The sequence below is a fragment of the Neoarius graeffei genome, chromosome 1 (assembly GCF_027579695.1).
Source record: "Neoarius graeffei isolate fNeoGra1 chromosome 1, fNeoGra1.pri, whole genome shotgun sequence".
Lineage (NCBI taxonomy): Eukaryota > Metazoa > Chordata > Actinopteri > Siluriformes > Ariidae > Neoarius > Neoarius graeffei.
The window spans coordinates 62,469,272-62,487,524 of NC_083569.1; the positions used below are offsets into that span (position 1 = coordinate 62,469,272).

The window sequence follows — 18,253 nt, forward strand, 5'->3', positions numbered from 1 at the left end:
AACAAAACCTACCCCTAAGACTAACCTGAGAGACCAAGTCTGAAATTGTTTCCATGGAAACATCTCATTATCTCTAGCCGCTTTATCCTGTTCTACAGGGTCGCAGGCAAGCTGGAGCCTATCCCAGCTGACTACGGGCGAAAGGCGGGGTACACCCTGGACAAGTCACCAGGTCATCACAGGGCTGACAGACACAGACAACCATTCACACTCACATTCACACCTACGGTCAATTTAGTCACCAGTTAACCTAACCTGCATGTCTTTGGACTGTGGGGGAAACCGGAGCACCCGGAGGAAACCCACGCAGACACGGGGAGAACATGCAAACTCCACACAGAAAGGCCCTCACCGGCCACAGGGACTCAAACCCGGACCTTCTTGCTGTGAGGCGACAGCGCTAACCACTACACCACCGTGCTGCCCCTCCATGGAAACATGAAAAATTAAAATCTTAGTATGAAAAAGGTACATCTACATCACCTTAACATGTATACCAAGTTTAAAATCCGTATCATGAATAGTTTTGGATATATGCTCCAGAAACGAACATTGCTCTTAGAAACAAAGTCAAAATCTATTCATGTAAAAACTTGAAAAATACTTTTTCAAAAATCCAAACTAGCAAAAAAGGCACCAGTTCACATGTTGCTTGATATGCAAACAAAGTTTCATGAAGATATCTTCAGTAGTTTTAAAAGACTTGGCCCAGAAACGAAAACGTGACCAGACGGATGAAACCCGTTTCTATATCCCCCGCCTAACATACTGTCCCAACTTTGTTTGATTTGGGCTTGTACAATGGTAAAGTGCATCATGCTTTGTAATTTATTTTCAGCATAATATAAAACAAAACAAATGAAGCAATTCTGAGTCAACCCAGTTTATTTGTTGCATACAAATAAAACACCAAAAGCTGAAATAACTTCCCTTTCTGCATCAACAACAAAGCATGAGACAGGAATACTCATTTATCAAACAAATCACTTTTAAATTGTCTCAAGGTGAGCTCTCTCCAAAGACATTTATGAAGGCAAATAAAATGAAAATAGCAAACAGATTATATACAGTTAAGGGAAAAAAAAGAAAAAAGAAAAAACCCACAACTTATGTTTTGAGATGATAAAAGAAGGCTATGATACTTAAAAAAAACAACAAAAAAAAAAAAACAGTACTTTTCTACACTACGGTTGTGTTGCCATAAGTATCAGCCCCTTCATCGATTAGACAGGGATAACCGTTATAAAATATTTGATATAGGTTTTACTTAGTTGAATGACCTGAGACTGACCAGTTTGAGGGATTATAAAGAATACAAAGCCATTCATTGTATTTCTTTAAGTAACTGAATACAACACGTAAGTAAGCCCCTTGCATTTTTGTTAAAATGTATGTACAAGTACCCTGACAGAGCAAGAGAAAATGGCAGTAACAGCCAGTGTGCCATGCCCTTGAACTCACTATAACGATCAACAGCCTAGGAGAGAGAGAACTGTAGGCTAAAGGCATCAAGTCCAGCCTTGGTGTGTGTTGTGATTATCATCACAATCATGGGATGTGTAGATGTACGACTCACCATGCTGGTTCCTGAGGTGAGAGGAAAAGTTCACTACACAGAGCTGTCACATAAGCATTACTGCCATCCCTGTTATTCAAAGAGTCATGAAGCTGGAGAGGGAATACATTTGTTTTTCTTCAAGTAATGGGCAGCAATTAAGTTAATTAAAAAAAAAAAAAAAAGGGGGGGGGGGGGGGGGAGACCAACAACAAGGAAGAAGGAGGACCTTCATAGAGGAGAGATTAATCTAAGGCCTAGTTCAGTCACTGCTTCACAGCTTTAAAATGCATCACCTTTGTACGGTCATTAAGAGCACCATGTAACACATACCTCAAAATCCATGTGGCTTTCAATTCTTACCTATACAGCCTGCAGAGTAACACTTTCAAATGAATTTAGTGAACAATTTAATATTAAAAAAAAAAAAAAAAAGAAAAAAAACCCCACATACCCAGCACATAGATGACAAATAGCGAAAGTTTATAAAATCAGTAAATGGTCTTAAGTGAAGTCAAAAATACTGAGCGATAGGATAATTTTTCATGATGTTTAAACGCAAACACTATGCAAATAAAGTTTGCTGCCATCCCCAACATGATTCAATTCACACTGGGACAAGAGAACCACTGTGTGCATCAAGTTTGTAACTGAAGGATAATGCACTTTGCATTTTTATTATGCATTTCCAATTCCACACACATTACACATGACAAAAAACATTCAAGAAAGGAGCTATCCAAACCATAATCACATCATTTACGGTGATCCTCTTCTACAAGTCCCTTATGTACTGTAACCTACTGCAAGATCTCTCTCTAAACACTGTTAAATACCGGTTATTGAAAGATGAACACATCAGTGGCGTTCTGATTGGTTCCTGTTCATTCCTTGTTCTTCTTGGCTACACTGCATGACTGAACTAGGCTTAAGGGGATGCGATATGGGGGAAACGCAGGGCAAACATGATTGTTGACTGGAGGTTCAGATGAGGAGTGTAAGAGAACAGCAGGACCAGCACCTAATGGCAGCAGCCTCCACAGTGGCTGCCAGCATGCGCGTGACCCGACACCTCGCCATATTTTGTCCGTCGACTCAAAATCTCATACGAGTACTCGTCTCCACAGCAACCAGACATGCTGGGCGAGGTTTCGTCAATCTCAAACCTGAGGCAGAAAGCACAGTAATCATATTAATCACACTGAAACAGTGTTAAGCTCTGCCACAGATATCAGAAAAAAACAGGCCATTTCTCCACCTACACATCTATTAGTTTTTATTTTATCTTTACACACTGTCCACCGTTTAAAATGTACAGATGAATTATAAACTTGGAAAAAAAAAAATCATTAGCCATCTGGCAAGCAAAAAAGCTGGAACTTACTGTAAGGCCTCCCGAAAAAACTGGTAGGCTCCATGGTTGTGTTTGAAGACAGTCAACATGACCTTTTTCATCTGTGTACTGAAACAAAGACAGCAAAAATAGGAAGTCATAAAACGTTCAAATAGCAGTATGAGGAGTTCTGTTAATTCTGAAACAAAATGAGTCACAGGGGTGATGTATTAACCAGAGCGTCAGCGACGCAGTAGCTCACATGGCTGTACCATGAGAAACCAGACTCGTTTATAATTAGCCCAGTTGTTCACGGGAAAAATTAGAACAAATTTGATCTTCCAAAAAAAATCAATCAAAATCCATTGAGAACTGAAGGAGTAGGGATTTTCCTGAAAAAAGTTCATTAACTGGCCTAATTAGCAATTTGTTAATGAGAAATCACAAAACCAGGAAGTAACTTTTTGGAAGATCTAAATCAGTCTGCACAACAAAATCAGAATCCATTGAATACTCAGGGAGGAATAGCGATTTTTGTGACTTGTAGACAGATGAACGACGGACGCTGCATGATGGCAATAGCTCATCACCCTACAGCCAGTGAGCGAATTATACAGGGACCTGAAAGCAGGACATCAACATCGAGTCATGATTCACCATCATCCCTGAATATCCCAGTAGGATTTTAAATCATGGAAAATATGGAAGGTAAATGTCAATAGCAGACACTACTTAGGATATTCGTCCAACGTATACATTTTACATGGTAGATTAAAGAACGTCCCTTTATTTCCATAAGGATCCACCACTGTCAACTAAGAGATCAAGGGTTTAAGCAGCTATAAAGCGCACACTTCTATTTAAAAAATAAATTAATTAAATGGGGGGGGGGGGGGGGGGGGCGGCGCCTGTATAAAAAATTTTGTGAAATTTACTGCCCATTAAAGTCTCTCACATATGCAGCCTTTACTCCATTTGAATCAAACTCTGGTTTGGGCTTGTGCAATACTGATTCCCCCCCCAAGTTTCCATTGAACAAAAAAACACCCCCTTCCCCTCACAAACAATTTAAAAACAAGCATTTCCATTATTTCAGGTTCAAGGAGAGTAAGAGAGGGTGTAACCATTGGTGCTTTTGGACCAGACAGTTCTAGGAACTCCATGAGAGGAACTACCCGCTGGGGAGCTCCCACAAGAACAACATACATTCAAGGGCTTCCCCTCCCCGTTTGCACCACCAGTAGGAATGCTGAATTGACGTAAACTGGCTGACAGTTTGTGCAAAAGTGGCCAAAGAACAGAGCTGTGGTGCTACAAATAAATCCTGATGTATTCTAGTTTTAGAAATAAGCTACAAAAGTACAGTCCATGACAGAATTACAGTGGTGTATGAAAATTTGTGAACCCTTTAGAATTTTCTATATTTCTGCATAAATGCCCTAAAATATCAGTTTCACACACAAGTTCTAAAAGTAGATTAAAAAAAAAAAAACCAGTTAAACAGAGACAAAAACACAATACTTGTACTTGGTCATTTATTTATTTAAACAAAAATGGTCCAATATTACACGAGTGACAACAACAATAATAATAATAATAATAATAATAATAATAATAATAATGTCAACCTTGGCTTTCAGTATCTTGTGACCTCTCTTTGTGCAGCAAAACCTGCAACTAAACATTTCCAGTAACTGTTGATCAGTGCTGAACATTGGCTTGGAGGGATTTTAGCCCATTCCTTTGTAGAACAGCTTCGACTCTGGGATGTTGGTGGGTTTCCTCAATAGAAATGCTTTAAGTAGTTCATGTGGATTTAGGTCAGGACTTTGTTTTTGAATGGCCAGGTCATTTCATTTTATTCTTTAACCATTCTCTGGTAGAGGGCGGCACGGTGGTGTAGTGGTTAGCGCTGTCGCCTCACAGCAAGGAGGTCCAGGTTCGAGCCCCGTGGCCGGTGAGGGCCTTTCTGTGCAGAGTTTGCATGTTCTCCCCGTGTCCGCGTGGGTTTCCTCCGGGTGCTCCGGTTTCCCCCACAGTCCAAAGACATGCAGGTTAGGTTAACTGGTGACTCTAAATTGACCGTAGGTGTGAATGTGAGTGTGAATGGTTGTCTGTGTCTATGTGTCAGCCCTGTGATGACCTGGCGACTTGTCCAGGGTGTACCCCGCCTTTCACCCGTAGTCAGCTGGGATAGGCTCCAGCTTGCCTGCGACCCTGTAGAAGGATAAAGCGGCTAGAGATAATGAGATGAGATTCTCTGGTAGAACAACTTGGGTGTTTAGGGTCATTGTCTTCCTGCATGACCCACTTTCTCCTGAGATTCAGTTCACGGACAGATGTGCTGATATTTTCCTTTAGAATTTGTTGGAATAATTCAGAATTCATTGCTCCATCAATGGCCAGCCGTCCTGGCATAGATGCAGAAAAACAAGCCCGTACCATGATACTACCACCACCATGTTTCACAGATGGGATAAGGTTCTTATGCTGGAATGCAGTGTTTTCCTTTCTCCAAACATAACGCTTCTCATTTAAACCAAAAGTTAGCCATTTTGGTCTCATTTGCCCATAACAGTTTTCCATTAGCCTTCTGGCTTGTCCATGTGATCTTTTATCAAACTGTAGATGGCCAGCAGTGTTCTTTTTGGAGAACAGTAGCTTTCTCCACACCATTATGCTTCTGACGATGGACTCATGAACATTAATATCAGCCAGTGTGTGAGAGGCCTTCAGTTGCTTAGAAGTTACTCTGGGTTCCTTTGTGACCTCGTGGACTATTTTGGCCCTTTTCCACTACCCTTTTTCAGCTCACTTCAGCCCGACACGGCTCGCGTTTCGACTACCAAAAAACAGCACAACTCAGCTCGCTTCAGCCCTGCTTAGCCCCTAAAACTCGCACGGTTTTGGAGTGGGGCTGAAGCGAGCCAAACCGTGCCGAGTGAGGCTGGGGGCGTGAGCAGACACTCCCCTGTGCACTGATTGGTGAGGAGGAGTGTCCTCACATGCCCACACACGCCCCGCGAGCACGCTGGGATCTGTAAACACCGTAAACCCGGAAGGAGAAGAATTACGAATTACGAGAATTCTGAAGCCTTATGCGCCTCGCCTCATCTATATGCTCTTGCCAGTATCTGTTGGCGTTGTCGGTGACAACAAGCCACAGAACCAAGACCAGCAACACTAACGACTCCATGTTCTCCATGTTTATTCTTTACTATCCGGGTCGTGAGACTACCGCTTAAAAGCTCACTGATGTCACTGTTTGCGCTGCTTAACGACATCACGTGACGTCCACCCACTTTCGCTAACTCCACCCAATGTGTCCACCCACTTCCAGCCAGCACGGTTCAGCGCGGTTGTAGTCGAAATGCAACTCCAACAGCCCCACTCAGCTCGACTCAGCACGGCACGGCTCAGCCGCGTTTGTAGTGGAAAAGCGGCATTACATGCCTTTCCCTTGGAGTGATCTTTGTTAGTTGATCACTCCTGGGGAGGGTAACAATGATCTTGGATTTGCTCCATCTGTGGTCCATCCAGACTGTGATTTGGTGGAGTCTAAACTCTTTAGAGAGATTGTTTTGTAACCTTTTCCAGCCAGATGAACACCAACTCAGTTTCTGAGGTCTTCAGAAATCACATCCGTTTGTGCAGATGATCCACTTTCTACAAACATGTGGTGTGAAGATCAGCCTTCGACAGATGGCTGTTCTTTCAAATAAAACAGGAGACCCACTCACTCCTGACCATCAGCCCACTGACTGAAAAAATCAGATTCTAATTTCACCTTTAAATTAACTGCTAGTCCTCGAGGTTCACATACTTTTGCTACTCACTAACATGGAGTCAGATCATTTTCCTCAATAAATAAATAAAACCATGTATAATTTTTTTTTAATCATTTGCTTAATTGGGCTCTCCTGCTACTTTTAGGACTTGTGTGAAAATCTGAATGTTTTGGGTCAGATTTATGCAGAAAATTCTAAAAGGTTCATAAAACTTTCAAATACCACTGTACACGCTTTCCCAAACTTCATACACATCACTGTTTCTTCGGACTGTGCTGCCTGTGGCTGTGTGTATTTGGTGTATACAGAGTCCTGAAGCACCCTAACCAGTCATCTACTATTGCATGACATTTGCAAATTTGTACCTGTTGGCGATAAGCTGCAGGATCTGGACGAGAAACTTTCCCAGACCTTTCCGCCTGACCTTGCTCTCCAACTGGAGTTCGTAACTGGAAAAAGTTTAAAGGGTTTAGTTTATTAACAGCCTTCAGCTATGTTTACATTTTCACACATTACAAACACAATGTCTAATGTGTGAACATACAAGGATAACGTTCAACCACGAGTTACAGCTCAATTAAAGAACTGAAGCTGGAGGCAAATAATCAAGACTATATGATGCATACGGCCATACTGAAAAATAACAGACCTTACCAATATAACACCTCGTCACCACATTCAACATCAAATCGAAAATGAGAGAAAGCAACAGGGGCAGATTCGGCATCACGGGCCAGGAGATACCACGCTCTTTCATCCTTCATCTCCTCCCTTTTCTCTCGCTCCTTCCAGCCCCACTCACTCTGTTCATATCTATGAACCACAAAAGCAGGGATCCATTAACACACAAGGAACTGTGCACGTTTGTATAACCTGCTTTAATCCACTAGAAGCCATTACATGGCTCCATGTTAATTGGCGAAATGTTAAATCATGAATATCATGGCTATAAATCTGTGAATCACATTCAGATCCTCTGTAGTCACATTAACAGTATTAAATGCAAGTGATATTGTGACGAGCACCAACAGTGTGAAAACAACTCATGAACAGACCTGCCTCATTAAAATAATGTGTTTAGTCCTACATTACCTCAGTCTACGCAGACATTCATGCTACCAGTTATATCATACATCTAATGACAAACAGACAGGTCTATGCTTACGTTAAAAATGAATAAATAATCTGTGTGCTTAATACCTACAGTGTCTGTACGTTAGCTCTGGTCAGTTCATAGGCCCACTCCACAGTGATGGGAGACAGAGCAGTCACCCGCTTACACTCGATCTCCAGATTTAACCTGCCATACACACAATCATACACTTTTCCAGAGACACAGTGTATTAGGATACTGGTGAATCTTCTTAAGACCCAGCCTGTGTGGTCACCTGTTTAAGTGCCAAACAATTACATAAACATGCAGGAGTTTTTCCATTGTGCAGTGTAAAAATAACAGCAATGGGGGATTTCAGATGATCAGAAATCACTTTATTAATCCCCAGACGGAAATTCAAATTTGCTACAAAAGCTCCTGAATCAGAGAAGTAGTAAACATGTCTAAAAATAGCAGATAAAATCGTCCGAAAAAAAGAATAAAAATAAAGTTCAATAACTTCAAGTAGAAGCAAAATGAAGTGATTCTATATACAATGATTCCGATATACATATATCGCACCCGAGTTAAGAATACAGTATACATGGTACGACAGTGTACTACAGTTATACAGTGGCATTGTACAGCTTGACTGCAACAGGTAGGAATGATTTCCTGTCTCTCAGTTGTGCAGCGTAGAAGAATCAGCTGTTTACTGAACGTGCTCCTGTGGCTGATCAGCTCCTCATGTAGAGGGTGGGAAGGACAGTCTAAGATTTGTCTGTCTTTATTTTGGACAGTGTCCTCTTCTCCAACACCACTGTCAGAGAGTCCAGTTCCTCGCCTACAACATGGCCGGCCTTCCTGATGATCTTATCGAGTCTGTAAGTGTCCTTCACACTCAAGCCGCTGCCCCAGCAGACAACAGCGTACAGGATGGCATCGGCCACCACAGACTCATAGAACATCCGCAGCATCGTTCAGCAGATGTTGAAGGACCTCAGCAGTCTCAGAAAATAGAGACGGCTCTGGCCCTTTTTGTGTACCGTGTCCACGTTTTCGGACCAGTCCAGTTTATTATCCAAGTACACCCCCAGATACTTCTATTCCTCCACCACGTCCACACTGACCCCTTGGATGTTAACAGGGTTCAGATCAACCACCAGTTCTTTCGTCTTCATCACGTTGAGCTGGAGGTGGTTCTTCCTGCTCCACGTGACAAAGTTAATGCGAAATTAAAATCCTTCGGCATCTACATATTACTGAAACAGTGCCAGATAATTTCCCGTGTAATTGTATGAGCTATTTATTTATTGACTTTAGCATCTAAAATGATTTTTAAATCAGGCTGTAATTATTTCAGTAAAGTATTGAAAAAAAAATAGATGAGTCCTTTAAAGAAGTTAGGAATTCAATACTATATTCAATACTGAGTCTCTATTGATCCGATTAACAATCATCATACCATAGTGGGAAAGGAGGAGTCTCGGCCAGAGGTTTTCAACTATTTTGGGGCCAAGGCACATCAAAGGTCAAACCAGAACGTAAAGGCACACCAACTAAAGTTGGTTATCAATTATGAAGAACGTTCATTCGACTCAGATGTAAAAGCAGGCAACCACAGAGATAAGTGGTGAACTAATTTGGCGGGTGTGTGGAAGGAGACATGAGACAGAGATCTTAGCTTCTCATGAAATCTCCTGTGCTCTGTACATCACAGAGATCTAGGAGAAGCTGTTACTTTAACCACATGATGCATGTTTCTCATGAATACTAGCTGGAGGACTCTCAGCCACAGTGGCTTACTGCTATTTAGCCCATAACACTCTCCCAGCTTAAACATTAACAGTCCCGCGAGCCTTTGTACTCGCAATGTGGAACTGACAATTCGAGCAACTGCCTTCCAGTTGCTACAATAATAATCCTGCTCCCTGGACCGAAATTTATTTTTGAAATCAAACCGAGAATGGGACTTAAAGACCACTTAGATTTAAAAAAACAACAAAAAATAAAGGCTGTAAATCAGCAACCATCTACAAATGCTTTTACTACTGTCACTGGGGCATTTAAAAATACTATTTCATGAGCCTGTACAAAACTACACTGGATTCCTTAAAATTCCACAGCACACTTCACTTTGCCTCATGGCACACCAGTTGCACACACATTCAGCACTCACTGTCCGGACTCTTTTGTGAAATAACCAACACCACAACAATCAACACATCCACAGACGCCACAAAAACATCAGGGGAAACGAACAGAAAATTAGCCAAAAGTTTCCCGCTGCATTTAACGGAAAAACTAACGAGTTACGCTTGCACAACTTTACTCACAGATATATTATGGAGTTTTCACCACTACCAGAGTCCAAGGAGTTCAGGCACTCAATTAGTTGAATCTCCAATGCCATACAAGACAAACCAAATTTCACTAATAAGCCATACCCTTGCTATGGGAAGACAGAATGAGCAGAACTAATTGGCCCAACAAGACATTCTAAAACAAATAGCTCTTCATCATAGCTTTTATTAGAGCGCTACTTTGCAATCTCCAAATGGAGCAATACGTAATTAATTTCAAATCCGTTCAATTGTGCTTGTATATCGCTTTACACTGCACTATTGTCACAAAGCAGCTTGAGAGAAATCCAGATGTAGATTTATATTTAGATCCCTAACTAGCAAGCCAGATGGACAGCGGCAAGGGAAAACTCCCTGAGATGACATCATGAAGAAAACTTGAGAGAAAACAGGCTAAAAAGGGAATCCATCCTCTTCTGGAAAACACCAGATAGTAGGATTATAAAATCTCTACCACAACTGATTCCAAGTGTCATGTTTTGTAAGTCATAAAAACTATAATGTAACACAACCCTAATAATTTTAAAAACATTACCCCCACCGTGCGCATCTTTTTATATGCTGGGCTCAAAAATAACTGATGGTTATGACACAGAAATGATAAGATTTCTTCTTGGTTTTAAACCAGCAGCATTTTTTGCTGGCTGAGAACTAGCGTGGAAAGGTTTCAGATTAGACACCAACGCCTTATCAGTGGAAAAAAAATGCCATCAGCAAGTTCTAAGGCCTAGAAAACAACTCGTGGAAAAGTGACATCACATACCCGTTCCTGTCGTACTTTTTGAACACTGGAAAAGCCGAGAGAGGATCTTCAAGCTGCAGAGACAAAAGATGCGACAATCAAAATGATAAAAATTCCCACGACGGTGAAGGTTTAATTACTTTCAGTTTCAGGATGTAGAAAAGACGTACCTTATTGGCTGCAACCACTTTTGCGCACACAGCATCCATAGCTGCCCTTTCTTCAAGCCTTCTCTGCTTCTTCTCCTTTGCCCTGTTTGACTTTCTCTGCAGAGAGTAAGACAGACAGATACTAATAAACACCAATCCTGAATGAGCTCTACCATCTAAACAGAGGTCCAACTAACACCTTTCTTAACTCTAATTTTGGATCAACGACGTACAGCAAATTCCGTGGATTCCTGATTTCCAGCACATCTGAGTAATCATTAATCAGTGATTTTGACTCCGGTCCAAGGCCCCGTCCACACGAGTACGCGGCCTCACCCAATACGCTGCCGTTTTGAAAAAAAAAATCAATCTCCGTAAACACGGCGTCGTTTCGATTCACTGGAAACGACCCAAAACGCTGTAGTACATATGCCAGGCCTGTATGTGGCGCTGTGACACCACCACATCAATACACTAAAACCGGAAGAGAAGCCATGGAGCATGCGTATAAAAGGTCATGCGCTGTTTACAAAACAAGCTCATAACACGAGACGTTTTGTTGCTCCTTACAGTAATATAAAAGCAGAAGGTTTTGTTGTAGCAGCTGTAATAGACTGAGTTGTTTCTGCAGTACGAGCACAAGCCTGTAGTCCGCCGTTGCTGTTATTACGACGCATCTAGCGGCGGCAGCTGAGGTTAAAGGTTAGAGAGGCGGGGCTTATACGTCATCGTTTCTGAAAAAATCCGCTTCGCCGTCCAGACGACTCCGGGCTATCCGGCGTTTTTGGATTTTCCCACTCTGGGACCCGTTTCACACCTCGAAAAAGCCAGATCCGTCTGGACGCGAGGCCGAAACGGTAAAGTATTTATGCGGATTCGACAAAAACGTACTCGTGTGGACAGGGCCTAAAAGTACACCTGACCTGTGTATCTTCTTTGGCCTTTTCTGAAGCAAGGTACGTGTTAGAGCAGCTAAATATAAAACACTGAACTGCACAGAGCAGTAGTATTCTAGGACCAGGGTCGGGAGCCAGTGAGATTTTTTTTAACAAAAGCACTCTGATGTTTAAAATGAATACTGGAAGATCAATGCTGAAACCAGGATCAACAGATATCCCCAAATTAAACGTAATACTTAAAGATTTGGTGTAATCCTACTCCAAACATAATTTAAAAAAAAAACCTAATCTGCAGTGATGTATAGGATATAAAGACTAAACCAACTTGCATGATCGTACAGTATTTCACAGAAAGAAATACAAAACGACACCATATTCTGCAGATGTGAATGTACATCAAAGTGAAAAGATTCAGCAGAGAGCTTTAAAGTAACTGGCAGACACGGGTTTTAACCAGTGAGAGTATATGCTGTTGTCCAGCCACGTTTGGTTGAACTGACATTCCCTCCGAGATCAATGTGCCTGTGTGTCAGTTGTAGGTTGTGAACATGAGTCTCAGTTTAACACACATCCTGTTTTTGCATATGACCCTGTTATCCAGTGTGTGATGTACAGTATTATGTTGAGTAGCTAGCTAGCTAAATAAAATATTTGTTAAATATTTTCACATTACAAAAATTAAGACAGACACCCCACAGAAATAAAATTGCAATAAACTGTCCTAAACACCTGGGCGGCACGGTGGTGTAGTGGTTAGCACTGTCGCTTCACAGCAAGAAGGTTCTGGGTTCGAGCCCAACCACCGGTGAGGGCTTTTCTGTGTGGAGTTTGCATGTTCTCCCCATGTCTGCGTGGGTTTCCTCCAGGTGCTCCGGTTTCCCCCACAGTCCAAAAGGCATGCAGTTAGGTTAACATGGACTGAGGTACCCTTGAACAAGGTACTTAACCCCTGACTGCTCCCTGGGCGCTGTAGTGTGGCTGCCCACTGCTCTGGGTGTGCGCGCGCACGTGTTCACTGGTTAAATGCAGAGGATGAATCTCACAGTGTTTGAAGTGTGTATGTGACAAAGGTTTCTTCTTAAAAATATATGCAGTTTTACAGTCAAGCCACTTTTGGTTGAATTGACATTTAAGGAATCTGCTAGGAACAACACATTTCCCCTCAGGTCATATGATGAAACCCATGCATTCACCCTCTAAAACTCCCACAGGTCTGATGTTAAAGTGAAAAAAAAAAATTGCAGCTAGGATTTTTTTACATCACATGGGAGTGTGTATTATTCAGGGACAAAGACAAGTGTTCAAAGCAGAGTACATCCAGTAAACTGCAGATTAAATATAGAAGAACCAAGTCCTGTTGGAAGCAGAGGGAAAAGGGATGCAGTGTCAAGGTGATGAGCACTTTAGCCTACTTAGACACCCAGATTCAGTTCATCCTGAGGATGGAGATGAAGCTGGGAGAAATGTGTCTGGCAAGGACATTTAACCCTCGTATATTGAGCAAAGGATGCACTGCTCATGGTCCATGTTGACTTTGAGCAGCTGAAACAGCTAGGCCATGGAAATAAGGGAACAGAGCAAATTCCTATTTACTTCATTTTCATAATATCATCATCCATCCATTTTCTACTGCTTATCCGGATCCAGGTCGCGGGGGTAGCAGCCGAAGCAGAGCAGCCCAGACTTCTCTCTCCCCAACCACCTCCACCAGCTCTTCTGAGAGAATACCGAGGCGTTCCCAGGCCAGCCAATATAATAATAAAAAACATTCATCCATTTTCCACCACTTATCCGGATCCAGGTCACAGGGGTAGCAGCCTAAGCACTACCTCCACCAGCCCTTCCGGGGGAATACCGAGGCATTCCCAGGCCAGCCGATATTATAATAATAATAATAATAATAATAATAATAAATAGCTGGAGTCAACTGATATTTCAGCCTTTTCATGTTTGAAGAAAATGAGCCAAGCACATCAATCACTGTGGGCAGCACGGTGGTGTAGTGGTTAGCATGGTCGCCTCACAGCAAGAAGGTTCTGGGTTCAGACCCAGCAGCCGGCGAGGGCCTTTCTGTGTAGAGTTTGCATGTTCTCCCCGTGTCTGTGTGGGTTTCCTCCGGGTGCTCCGGTTTCCCCCACAGTCCAAAGACATGCGGTTAGGTTAATATGAGACGGCCTTGGGCTGAGGTGCCCTTGAGCGAGGCACCTAACTCCCAACTGCTCCCCGGGCGCTGTTAGCATGGCTGCCCACTGCTCTGGGTACGTGTGTGTGCTCATTGCTCACGTGTGTGCATGTGTGGGTTAAATGAAGAGAGGAAATTTCACAAGTGCGTGATGAATAAAGTTTCTTTCTTTCAATGACAAAAACAAACAAAACCATTTTCAGTAGGCTATGACTCCAAGATTTAAAGATCTGAAGAGATCAGGAATATCTGAAAAGTATCCGATACTGGCTTAAACCACTGTATCAGTCTCCGAGCTCTTTTGATGCATTTTATTCAGCGAGCAAGTGTGACGTCTTGACGTCTAACGGACACACTACAGGTCTTTCAAGCAAATAAATACAGGACTGAAACGTTGCCCATCAGTGCGGAGTTCCCCAAAAGCATCGTAGCACAAAGATCATCGTTAAATGATAGAACGAGCAGCACAATGAACACCTAGCTTTTGGGAAACCCACCACAGATCAGTACTGGAAAATACTGAGCTATGGGTTGTTTTACAATCAGGGTACAAAGTTTGTGTCACAGGGGTCCAAAATTCAAATTGATTCAAACTGGTTCTTGTACCAGTTTTTAAGTGAAGGACAAGTTAAAGAACAGATTTCAGGTAATTTTTTGACATGCGTGTATGGTAGTTTTGTGTAATCTGCTATAAGATGGGAGAAACAAATGAAGTGATTCTCAGAGAGGACTTTTTTTTTTTTGACAATTCAGAATCCACTACTTCCATAGTGCTTTTAAATATAAGGCTGTAAGCTTTGTGTTAGTTGTCTCTAATATTTATGTCCCAATATCTTGACCACATTTTAGGATGAAAATAATCATTTTAGATATCTCATCTCATTATCTCTAGCCGCTTTATCCTGTTCTACAGGGTCGCAGGCAAGCTGGAGCCTATCCCAGCTGACTACGGGCGAAAGGCGGGGTACACCCTGGACAAGTCGCCAGGTCATCACAGGGCTGACACATAGACACAGACAACCATTCACACTCACATTCACACCTACGCTCAATTTAGAGTCACCAGTTAACCTAACCTGCATGTCTTTGGACTGTGGGGGAAACCGGAGCACCCGGAGGAAACCCACGCGGACACGGGGAGAACATGCAAACTCCGCACAGAAAGGCCCTCGCCGGCCCCGGGGCTCGAACCCAGAACCTTCTTGCTGTGAGGCGACAGCGCTAACCACTACACCACCGTGCCGCCCCCATTTTAGATATGTTATTTTATATTGAAAAATTAGCTGTCTCGGAGACGACATTTTTTTGACACAATTCCATACTAATTTGATCAAAACAGTCTGAAAACTTACTGGCATTCAACATTAAAACTTAACTATGTTTCCAATGATATGGAACCAAATATTTGTTTTATGGTATAAAGAATGATTTAAGTGCATCCCTTTGTGGTAAAAAAAAAAAAAAAAAAAAACACTTTCTAAAAGACACGAGTAATTTTGCTAAATGTGACATATATTGCCATACATTCACCAAAAATAACGTTATCACCAAATTTTTTTTTGCATGGTAAATAGAGCGATCACAGGGCTACAATAAACAACCAAGTTTATTTAGTCAAGCCTTTTGATATTGAAGATAATAAGTGTTAAATGTGATTTTTAGCTGATTGTAAAACAACCCCTAACGGACACACTACAGGTCTTTCAAGCAAATAAATACAGGACTGAAACGTTGCCCATCAGTGCAGAGTTCCCCAAAAGCATCGTAGCACAAAGATCATCGTTAAATGATAGAACGAGCAGCACAATGAACACCTAGCTTTTGGGAAACCCACTGGAAAATACTGAGCTATTGTACTGAAAAGGAGGATCTGTGAGCAAGCATTTAGAGAAGAGTATGTACAGTATGTAAATTACAGAAGCAGGAAACAAGAGCACGGACTGGAGACACGATGAAAATAACTCCGTAGCAGAGGCTGAGTGGAAATCAGTTATAAATAAATACATCGTGATGTGTAGGTGTGAACAGATCTCAGAGTAACTGGTTGTAGGCCACATGTCGGGCTTGTGTTTCTTCCTGCCATCATGCCACATGTTCGCTAACACAGCATTCCTGCATCTGCTGAGTGCACAATACAGACACGCATGCAAGTACAGCACTTTCCTGCTCAACTAACACACTCCAAACAAGTGGACTGGGTCTGAACCAGACAAACTAAAGTGTTCTCATGATACACTAAAGGGTTCACAGACACTGCTGAGAGTTATATAATACCAAACATGGGCTCACTGGCTCGCCTCAGGTTTGGAGAGAGATGAGGATGAGGATCCAGCAGCAAATCTTTTGTTCCCCCACACTGAGTACACAAGCGTCCTGAAGCCCATCATCACCAATAATAATAATAATAATAATAATAATAATAATAAACAACGCTAGTTAGTAATGAAAGACAAACTCACCCCCATTTTGTAGCTGTTCACCTCGAAGACAATTAATTGTTTATACGTTAACAAAAATATTAAAGAAATAAAAAAAAGTGTCCTCAGGCAGCTACTATTTAATACACCCGAAATAATAACACGCTAATAAGCAGAGCACGCTAACCTACTACTGTACCACAACTAACTGTTAGCCGCCTCGGCTAACTTAACATAGCAGCACAATATAAATAATAGCTATTAGCTCGCATGCTACATTTATCCGGGTTTTATCTCTCCAGCAGGTTAGCGCCAAACAGCACAGCCGGCAGCTAATTACATCCACTACTCTCTTCTCTTTTCTTCTCTTTTCTTTTCTTTCTTTCCTCCTCTCCTTCCTTCCTTCCTTCCTCCCTCCCTCTTTCTCTCTGTCCCCGTCCACAGCAACCCCGCTAAAAGGAAATGACGAGCTCGGTTTAATCTTAAATCGAGCCGCACTCCCTGTAGAAGTGCACTAGGTAGGCTATGGAACCAATCATGACCGGTGCACCCTTAGTAGTGCACTACATACTGAATACTGACTCATTTGCGACTTAACCATCATACATTCTGTAAAGTACAGGTGGAAAAGTGTGTCCAGATTATGTTGTGGAGCTCTACTACTAGTGCATCCAAAAATATTGCAATATCATTAAAAAGTTCTCCCCCCCCCCTCCTAATTTATTTCAAAAATGTAAACTTTCATCAATTCTAGCTTTCATTACATGTAAAGTGAAATATTTCAAGGCTTTGTTTTGTTGTTTTCATTTTGCTGATTATTATAGAAGAAGTGACATTCCATGTCCCAACAGCTAGCCGCTGTGTCCGGGGATCAGGTCGTCGAGGCCCCTGCCTTCGACTGCCGCCCAATCCACCCTGCACCAGCCCCCTATGGCTACCTCTGTGGGTGGTGAACCCACAGGAGGTCGGGCCCATGTCACCTCTTCGGGCTGAGCCCGGCCGGGCCCCATGGGCAAAGGCCCGGCCACCAAGCGCTCGCATACGAGCCCCAACCCCGGCTGCGCCATACCGGGCGATGTCACGGTCCTCGATTGATTCTCCATAAGAGTTTTGGTGAATCGAGAGGAATCAGCTGAGGTGGCTCGGGCATCTTTTTCAGATGCCTCCTGGACGCCTCCCTGGGGAGGTGTTCCAGGCATGTCCCCCTGGGAGGAGGCACTGGGGAAGACCCAGGACACGCTGGAGGGACTATGTCTCTCAGCTAGCCTGGGAACGCCTCGGTGTTCTTCCCGAGGAGCTGGCTGAGGTGTCTGGAGAAAGGGAAGTTTGGGCTTCCATGCTCAGACTGCTGCCTCCACGACCCGGCCCCGGATAAAGCGGAAGAAGACGAGACGAGATTATAGAAGAAACCTTTATTTGTCACATGCACACTTCAAGCACACACCCAGAGCAGTGGGCAGCCACACCAGAGCACCCGGAGAGCAGTCAGGGGTTAGGTACCTTGCTCAAGGGCACTTCAGCCCAAGGCCGCCCCACGTCAACCTAACTGCATGTCTTTGGATTGTGGGGGAAACCCACGCAGACACGGGGAGAACATGTAAACTCCACACAGAAAGGCCCTCACCGGCCACTGGGTTCGAACCTGGAACCTTCTTGCTGTGAGGCGTTCGTGTTAACCACTACATCACCGTGCCACCCACGTGGCTTATATCTCATGAAAATCATTTTGAGT

At 42.8% G+C, this 18,253-nt stretch overlaps 1 protein-coding gene across 1 annotated transcript; it reads right to left on the reverse strand.

Moving 5' to 3' along the window:
* Window positions 1–867: 867 nt before the first annotated feature.
* On the reverse strand, window positions 868–16,955 carry naa40 (N-alpha-acetyltransferase 40, NatD catalytic subunit). Its single transcript, XM_060900409.1, has 8 exons — window positions 16,564–16,955; window positions 11,045–11,140; window positions 10,896–10,948; window positions 7,881–7,976; window positions 7,331–7,489; window positions 7,042–7,125; window positions 2,940–3,017; window positions 868–2,721 (listed from the first exon to the last, which is right to left on the reverse strand). Exons 1-8 carry the CDS (start codon window positions 16,567–16,569, stop codon window positions 2,577–2,579), a joined length of 717 nt encoding a protein of 238 aa, XP_060756392.1. The 5' UTR covers window positions 16,570–16,955; the 3' UTR covers window positions 868–2,576.
* Window positions 16,956–18,253: the final 1,298 nt, after the last annotated feature.

Coding starts and splice junctions, on each gene's coding strand:
- naa40 (XM_060900409.1), bottom strand. Junction 7,977..10,895: donor AAAAAGTACGACAGGAACGG/GTATGTGATGTC, acceptor TGTGTATGGCAG/GTTAAATCTGGAGATCGAGT. Junction 7,490..7,880: donor AGAGCTAACGTACAGACACT/GTAGGTATTAAG, acceptor TGTGGTTCATAG/ATATGAACAGAGTGAGTGGG.